Source organism: Varanus komodoensis, unplaced genomic scaffold, assembly GCF_004798865.1.
Source record: "Varanus komodoensis strain SLA01 unplaced genomic scaffold, ASM479886v1 scaffold7_1, whole genome shotgun sequence".
NCBI lineage: Eukaryota > Metazoa > Chordata > Lepidosauria > Squamata > Varanidae > Varanus > Varanus komodoensis.
The window spans coordinates 870,314-879,606 of NW_025336479.1; the positions used below are offsets into that span (position 1 = coordinate 870,314).

Sequence of the window (9,293 nt, forward strand, 5' to 3'; positions counted from 1 at the left end):
AATAGGAAATACTTGAATCTGTCATCAGTATGTCACAAATTCTTTCGTCTCAGCAGAGCTACAGCAAAAGGAAGAAAAAGTCAAAGGGAGAATGGAGAGGCAGAACAATGATGAAGTGCACAGTCTTGCTTTTCTTAAAAATAATCCTGAAGTCCTTTTTATAATGATCAGAGATGGAATCATATTTCAGCCTTTACATCAAGGTGACATTTAATGCAATGGACAGTTTCCACAAAAGCTTCTATCATAATAAATGTGCTGGTCTTCGAAGGTGCAATAATACTTGGTTTTAATGCAATAGAGTTAACCCTCTGGAAGTAGTTGATTGGATGATAAAACACACGGACAGACATTTAAATTAGCCTACCTGGCTTTGTAAATACATTGCACAGCAACATCTTCCAAACTAGTCCAGAAATCCAGAATCAGCAATCCAGATGCAAAGGTCACACACTGGCCGTCATTAAAATTCAACAAAATTGCCAATCATTTTGTACAGAGCTCAGTCTTTCCACATTTCTTATCCACCAAAGTACCATCACAGGTGTTCCAGATCTTGCGGCAGAGCCAAGAAGGGCCAGACTAACCCTGAAAGAACTCCGTTGGTTACCGGTTGTGGCCCAGGCCCAATTCAAGGTGCTTGTGTGGACATATACAGCCCTAAACAGCTTAGGCTCTGGTTATCTTAAGGAGTACCTGCACACATATGTGCCTACTGGGCCTTTGAGATCTATGCGGGGGGCCCTCCTGTGTGAGCCATCCCTTAGGGAGGGGAGAAGGATGGCTACTAGGAGGAGGGCCTTTTCTGCAGCTGCCCCCCATATTTGGAATGCTCTCCCCAAGGGGATTCGCCCGGCACCTTCCTTATATTCTTTTCGGTGCCAAGGAATGACCTTCCTTTTTAAAAAATATTTTAATAGTTAATGCCATTCGACCTTTTGTTTTTTTTGTCCAACTTTTATTGACATTGTATTTTAAGATGTTTTCATTGTTTTTATTGTGTGTTATCTTGTGATTGTGAGCCACCCAGAGGTGCTGTGGCAAAATTGGGCAGCAGACAAATGCTTTAAATAAATAATAAATATGCATAAGCTTACACTTTTACGAGCTACCTTAATGGCAGTAATTGTGCTGCAGAGTTGATCCCAAACCAGTATTATATCCCTGCTCTTCCTGAACATACCGTCTGCAAGTCTAAGGAAGTCTTTGACTAAAAGGCAACTCAGAAATGTTGTACGGGTGTATGTTCAATCCTGTCCTGTGAAAAGATTGTTCAATCTTGTCAATCCGTCTTTAAAGAACCCCCGTTATATTAGCACATCTGGACTGACTTGGAGTATTACTAAAAATGCTACATTGGGACCACTATGGGACTTCAAGCTAAACATCATATATAAGCGAATTAAATGAACACACAGCAATAAAAACCAATATTATGCTGCTCCAGTGGAATCACAACATCTTACAACTGCTTCTATCTATCTTGAGAAATTTGACTTGTAGAGCACTGGACTAGGTCTGAGGACTCCCAGCTTCTGTCCTCCACTGGGTCATGAAGCTCACTGGGTGATTTAGAGCCAGTCATTGACTTTCAGCCTAAACTACCTCACAGGGATGTTGTGAAAATAAAATGGAGAGGAAAAGGCTCGTGTAAGCTACCTTCAGCTCCTTGGAGGAAAGGCAGGATGGAAATGTAACCAAAAAAAAAACCTAGCTTCCCCCACCAGAACTCCCACAGAGATGGCACATCATTAAAGCAAGATTTTGTCATTAACTGGCTCTAGCAGCATTATGAATAGGGAAAGTTTCTTAAAATAACGACTATACCCTGCTACCACTCAGGCAGCACAATCCAACACGGTTGCCTTTAACTCTGCAAACTCAGAGAATTCCAAGCATCCTGTGGAGGGTGAAAGGCACACGGAGAAAAAGCCAGCTCTGCACTTCTGTCCTGCAAAACACTTAGTTGGCAATTAGGCAGCTAAGTGTTTTGCCCAGAAGTATGAGGAAATGAGGCCGAAGTGCTGCCAAGATACTGCACATGCTGGCAGTACCTATGTCCTCCCTTCCTTAACCACAAAATGCTGCCTCCAAGGTCACGCTTGCAGTCCTGCAGCTATAGCCAACGCAGTTCTTTCTGCACTAGTTGAGGGGAGAGGGGCACTCCAAACGGAGTCCCAGCTCCTGGCTTGCAGCAAGTTTCCAAGGTTGGAGCTGGGATTCCAAATTCCCCCTTCACAGCAGCAGTTGCCATAGGACAGCACCCTTGATGAACCCTTCCAAGTAAGTCCTGGATCCTGATCATTCACTACAAACAGACCTTTACTGCAAAAGGAAACATTCAAGTTTTGAAACTCGAATTTGGTATTTTGCTGCTCTCGCACCACTAAACAGCTAGTTAACCAGATTTTTAAATATGCAGAAGAATCCTAAAATATTTTAATGTGCAAGCAGTTATCTGACTTTTCTGCTGATTAAGTATTTTGCTTTATCTGGCCTCCAAAATTATTTTTGAAAGAAATCGTATCTTAATTGTTCTGAAAACTTTGAAATGTCTTGAATTAAGGGTATTTGAAAATGTAAGGTGTTCAGACAAATCTGTTAAATACAAATGAGTTAAGCACGAACGCTTATTCTGCTCATGAATAAAGAGCATTTGCTCAGTGTTCAAAAAAGTTAACTCCCCCGTGGTATGTTTTTAGGGGTGTGGGCTTATTTCCCAATCACATTCAACCTCCGTTAATTTAATTCATAGCCCGATTTACTCCGAAGTAAATCTCGCAGAGTTCTGTGGAGTATACTCCTAAATTAGGAGTAGTCCTATTCTTAATTGGGTTGTAAGCCCCCTCGAGCTCGTCGGGATTTGCTTGCTCGTAAATTTGCAGAGATGATTGGGCTGCATCTGGATTGCATGCAAATTGCACAGGACCGGGAATACTGAGACATTCAAAAGAGAAAATTGCATACATGTTTACTTTGCCTATTTGTTTGCGCAAGCTTATGACTTGGAGCGGAACTCAGAGCTGAATAAACAAGGTAAAATTAAGTCCATCTGCGCAAAAGCCAACAAGCCGCCTCAAGCAACACGTCTACAGGTTCTCCACTTCCTCCGTTGCTTTCTGCATAATATCCGTTCTGCCCTGTCCTCAGCCCGGCGTGGCTCAAGGGGAACACGCCTCCTCCGGAACGCCGGCAACACGGCGCCCTTTTGCGGCCGGACTCCTTAGAGCGGCAAGCAGCTGAGCCCAAGATGGCGGCGTGCGCATTGCGGTCGCTCTGGCGAACGCGGCTTCAGCGGCTGCTCTTTGCAGAGGCACCAGCGACGTTCCGGCGTCGAGCTGTCGCCTCCGCTCCTCCTGTCTATAACTCTGGATTCCAGAGCGAATACAGCTTAGATAAACTCTATCCGTCGTCGCCGCAAAAAGAAACCGACAAAACCAAGGTTGGAACTTGGAGGGGGGACTTGTGGTGGAAGGAGCACGGGGCTATAAAAGAAGAGCACATTTCCTTTTTCCATGTGTTTTTATTCCCCAGGACCGAAAGTGGGGTGTTCATAAAAATTAATGGAAAGATCCGAGTTTTTGTAACCGATCTAAGATTTCGCCGCACCTCTCACCCCCAACAAAAAAACTTAAAAGGCATTACTAGAGAGAGGGATCCCCTGCTGTTCCTTACCCCAGTGTGTGCTTGTGTGTGTCACTGAACATTTAAAGGCTTAACATGTCTGCCTGTGAGTTCATTGGGCACGAGCGTTCTGTGTGCAGTTGAACGCTGGATTGGGACTGAGGGGGGTCTGCTGAGTCTGGTTAAGCAGGCTCAAGAGCCTAGTTGAATATTGTATGGGTGCTTTTTGGCTGGAAGTCCATACCAGTCTCTGGCGCAGTTCTGACCAGCTTTATTAACAACAGGCTAAATTGTAGGGCTGCTGTAATTTATTGTCTTTCAGCACAGCTCCCTTTTTCAGAACCTACCATAGGGATGTATCTAGACTGCCTGCCGTTTTGTGCATTACTTTCTCAGCCCGTTCTTCAGCCTGTAATGCAGGGATAGCCTCACTGGACTGCAGAATACAGCATTGTAGGCTGTTCTTCCAACTTTTGTCTGAACCTAATCTCCATAAAAGTTCTAATACTAATTTACATTGCAGGGTTTATGAATTTTTAGCAATAATCGGAATGAACTACATTTCTCAAAGATATAGTAGCCTCCAACCTGAATATGTGGACAACAGATTGCATATGTACTCCATTTGCAGTTGTTAAATGTTGAGATGAGGGTGTTGCTTTATACAGAATGAGTATCTCCTCCATGCTACCATTTGGAGTAGACATGCTGGGGTTGAATCAACCTACAGTTAAATTATGAAGCTCTCCATTGATTGCAATTAGTAGCAATCCCTTCTGCCCGGGGAACATTAGAAAATGGCTCCTGAATGAGAAGACACATCTGGGCAATGTTGTCATACTTTCTATAGGTAAGAGGAGATTGAAGACAGGATGAATGGAGCTTGAGAGCAGAACGGAGTCTTGCTTATACGTAAGTGGAGTAGTAGGAGAAAGAAAGTGTTGAAGAGGGGTCCCTTGACTGGTTGTACAGCAGTACTGCATATTGAAGTCACAGTGAGCTCTCTTTGATGGTGGTGAATGACTTGATAACTACAGTGTATCGCTATTAGATATTTGAAGGCTTTCCATAATCCAGTCATCCACATCTGATTCAACAAGTCAAAGTCTTATTTATTTATTTATTTATTACATTGATAAGCTGCCAAAGAGCTCAAATGAACTCCCTTTTATAGAAAGTAATGTCACAGTGACTTCACCACACTGAAAATTTGGCCATGTGTGTTGGCTCTAAGAAGTCAAAGATGGGAAAGCAGAATAATTCAGGCCACACTCCTATGCATATTTAGACAGAAAAATGACCTACAACTCATTGCCAGCTGGCTGGGGAATGCTGGGAGTTGTAGGACTGTTGTAATTCGTACCTTAAATTTCTGCTCGTATTCTAATAGTATTATAAGGGTTTTGGACTGTTACTCAGTTGCAGTGCTCAGCTATTTGTATCTTTCTGTTACAGGACAGGGCCAAGCCAGCTGTTCCAGACATTCCTGTGGGTGAGTGTAGAATATAAGAGAAATGTGTTCACCTTCTCTTAAGTGATTACCCCAGGCATTTCATCCATTTTATTTTTATTTGCTTGTAAATAAGCAATCTTGTGCAGATTTATATGAAACAAAGTACCATTGAACTGAATAGAATGTACTTCTAATTACATAGTCGTAGGTGTGTGCTGCCAATCAGGTGCACACTATCTGAAAGTAAGCTGCATTGAATACAGTAGGACTTTTGACTATAGATAGGATTTCACTATTCAACTATTCTTTAAGTAGAGAATTGACAAACAGAACAGAAGCTGAGAAAAGAAAACAAACTGACAACCCATTAATTAGATACTGGCTTATAATGCATGTGAAAACTTTTTTTTTTCTTTTGCCAGTAACAGTAACACAAGACTTAGGAAATAATTAGTAGTTAGCGGAGATCTCTGTAGCCAAACTCATAAATATATGTTTAAGATTCACATCTTAAAAAATAAAAGGATGACATAAATTACCATTTTAGTTTACCATCTGGTAGGTATTACATTTTACATTATGTATGTTTTCTTTTTTAATTACCCAAGTATAATAGTTATTGTATTTTAAAAGTAGGGACAAATATATACTAAAAGGCTATAATCCTGTGCCCTCTTGCAATTAAATCACACTCCATGGAAAATATTATCTTTTTATTCCACCTTTTCCTCCAAGGAGCTCAAGTTGGTATATTTAATCCTCTTCCTCCACTCTTATTTTATCCTCACAGTGCCAACCCTGTGAGGCAGGTTAGCCTGAGAATCAATGACTGGCCCAAGTCACCCAGGGAACTTAATGGCCAAGTGGGGACTAGAGTCCAGTCTCCTGTGTCCCAGTCCACTTCTCTAACCACTACACCATACTGGCATTTGGAGTCAAAATGTATAGGATTCAGTTGAACATGTTTCATTTTAAAGCAGCTTAAGGGCAAAACAGAAGAGACTGGTGAAAATGCAATATTTCTAGCCTTTTATTTCCTTGAGTTTTGTCTAAAAGGTGTCATAGTCACAAAGTCAGCATAGGAATGTTTTGTCTGGCCTCAACTCTTTGGGTAGTCTGTTACTGTTGAATATTAAAGGCAATGCATTAGAAGAGTATTTCAGCAAATGAAAAGTAACTAATTCATGTCAGTCAAAATGTTCATAGGACTGAAATGTCTTTGTTTATGTGAGCTATCCTCCTACTTCAAGAGGTCACTTCTTCCACAGTAATGCTTCATTCTATACAACTTCTGTTCACCTTTTCTTTCTCTCAAAATACATTAATACATAACTCATCGGTTATCCTTCTTGCTGCTATACTAATGTTGCTTCTTCATCTTTTGGATTTTCAGATCGTTTGTCTATATCCTATTGCCGGAGTAGTGGCCCAGGAGGCCAAAATGTTAATAAAGGTATGGACATTATCAAAGTAGATATGAAAACCTGTAAGTAGATTGTAATCTATGTTTACTAGAAATAAGCCCCACATAACCCAGTGAAACTTACTTCTTTGTAAATGGCTGGCTGCTTGGGAATGCTGGAAGTTATAAGGCTTTTTTCTGTCTAAACTTACATAAGAGTGTACCCTAAGACTACCATCCAACATGGGTGCCTGTAACCTTCCAAATTCAAAGGGTTATGAACATCAAGAAGATGGCAGTAGGAAGGCAGAGACTGAGAGTGCCACAGTGTTGCCCTCACTTTCCAGAACATTTGGACAGCCAGTTTCAGTTGCCTAAGCAGTCTTTCCTTCCTTGTGAGGAAGAGAGGCAAGGCATTACCAGGATTCTTCAGAGGACAGTGCTGCTCTGCTCCTCCCCTCCCTTCAAAGACAAGCCTTCCATCCAAGGCACCCAGCCAGCTTTGAAGGAATCGTGCTGGCTGCGAGGGCCCACTGAGGCCACAGTCCTGCCTCTGACTCTGGAGTGTGTTTCTGAAATCACAGCTGGGACTCTTGACTGTCATGAGTACACTCCTATTACCTGTTTGTGTCTTTAACTTCTTGAAATTTCCCTCTCTTTCTCTCAGCATGTAACAGTGCCACCAGGAAATTAATTCCAACCTTATTAATTAACCTCTGCCTCAGTATTGTGCCCAAGCTGTAGGACTCCTTCATTGGGCTATGCGGTCCTCAGGATGAGACACTGGAATTCAAATGGCTTATGAGTTTGGGTTAACAATAAGCAAAATAAAACTTTATTTGTACAATAAGTGTATTGGTTTCAAGATGTTCCTTAGTGAATAAAACAGTGCATGCTAATTATTTCTGACTGTGGTGATCTCACTCTTTCCCTTCACCATCACCCCTCACTCTCAAATCCTCCTTTCTCTTCTGAATGTTTTTTGACCTGTCTTTAGTCTATCTCAGTTCAATCTTTTCCTTCTCCACTTAAGTTTCTGTCAGCTCCTATCTCTCACACCTTTATAATAATTGATAATACTAAGTTTTGACTCTCCCTAGTCACTAATATGTCCTCCAAGTATTCTACCTCCTTTCCTTTGTCCTTGTTGTTAGTCGCGTCCAACTCATCACGACCCCATGGACAACAATCCTCCAGGCCCTCCTGTCCTCCACCATCTCCCAGAGTTCACCCAAGCTCACACCAACCACCTCAGTGACTCCATCTAGCCACCTCATCCTCTGCCGTCCCCTTTTTCTTTTGCCATCTATTGTTCCCAGCATTAGACTCTTCTCCAGGGAGTCCTTCCTTCTCATTAGGTGGCCAAAGTATTTGACTTTCATCTTCAGGATCTGGCCTTCTAAAGAGCAGCCAGGGTTGATCTCTAGGACTGACTGGTTTGATCTCCTTGCGGTCCAAGGGACTCGCAGGAGTCTCCTCCAGCACCACAATTCAAAGGCCTCAATTCTTCAGTGCTCAGCCTTCCTTATGGTCCAGCTTTCACAGCCATACATTGCAACTGGGAAAACCATAGCCTTGACTATACGCACTTTTGTTGGCAGGGTGATGTCTCTGCTTTTTAGTATGCTGTCTAGATTTGCCATAGCTTTCCTGCCCAGGAGCAAGTGTCTTTGAATTTCTTGGCTGCAGTCCCCGTCTGTGATGATCTTGAAGCCCAGAAAAATAAAATCTGTCACTACCTCCATTTCTTCCCCATCTATTTGCCAGGAAGTGAGAGGACCGGATGCCATGATCTTGGTTTTCTTAATGTTGAGTTTCAAGCCAACTTTTGTGCTTTCCTTCTTCACCCGCATCAAGAGGCTCTTTAGTTCCTCTTCACTTTCTGCCATGAGAGTGGTATTATCTGCATATCTGAGGTTATTGATATTTCTCCCAGCAATCTTAATTTCAACTGGTGATTCATCTAGCTCTGCCTTTCTCATGATGTGCTCTGCATATAAGCTAAATAGACAGGGCGACAGTATACAGCCTTGCCGAACTCCTTTTTCAATTTTGAACCAATCAGTGGTTCTGTGTCCTGTTCTCACTGTTGCTTCTTGACCAGCATATAGGTTTCTCAAGAGACAAATATGATGGTCTGGTACTCCCATCTCTTTAAGAACTTGCCACAATGTGTTGTGATCCACACAATCAAAGGCTTTAGCATAGTCAATGAAGCAGAAGTAGTTGTTTTTCTGGAACTCCCTAGCTTTCTCCATGATCCAGCGTATGTTGGCAATTTGATCTCTAGTTCCTCTCCCTCTTCGAAATCCTGCCTGTACTTCTGGTAGTTCTCGGTCCACATACTGCTGGAGCCTAGCTAGTAGGATTTTGAGCATAACTTTGCTAGCATGTGAAATGAGTGCAGTGGTGTGGTAGTTTGAACATTCTATGGCATTGCCCTTTGGGATCGGAATATAAACTGACCTTTTCCAATCCTGTGGCCACTGTTGAGTTTTCCAAATTTGCTTGCATATTGAGTGTAGCCCTTTTATTGCATCGTCTTTTAGGATTTTGAATAGCTCAGCTGGAATACTGTCACCCTCACTAGCTTTGTTGTTGCTCAGACTTCCTAAGGCCCACTTGACTTCACATTCCAGGATGTCTGGCTCGAGTCAGTGACCACCCTGTCATGGTTATCAGGGACGTTAAGCTCTTTCTTGTATAGTTCTTCTGCATAATCTTGCCACTTCTTCTTAATCTCTTCTGCCTCTGTTAGGTCCCTGCCATTTTGGTCCTTTATCATGCCCATCTTTGCATGAAATGTTCCCTTCA

General features: G+C 42.3%; 1 protein-coding gene across 1 annotated transcript in view; it reads left to right on the plus strand.

Moving 5' to 3' along the window:
* Window positions 1–3,219: 3,219 nt before the first annotated feature.
* MRPL58 (mitochondrial ribosomal protein L58) overlaps window positions 3,220–9,293 on the plus strand; it is an 11,632-nt gene continuing 5,558 nt past the window's right edge. The window contains exons 1-3 of the mRNA XM_044453990.1: window positions 3,220–3,442; window positions 5,080–5,116; window positions 6,471–6,530. Of these exons, the coding sequence (XP_044309925.1) occupies window positions 3,251–3,442; window positions 5,080–5,116; window positions 6,471–6,530 (289 nt within the window). The 5' untranslated portion in view covers window positions 3,220–3,250. The remainder of the gene's footprint in view (window positions 3,443–5,079; window positions 5,117–6,470; window positions 6,531–9,293) is intronic.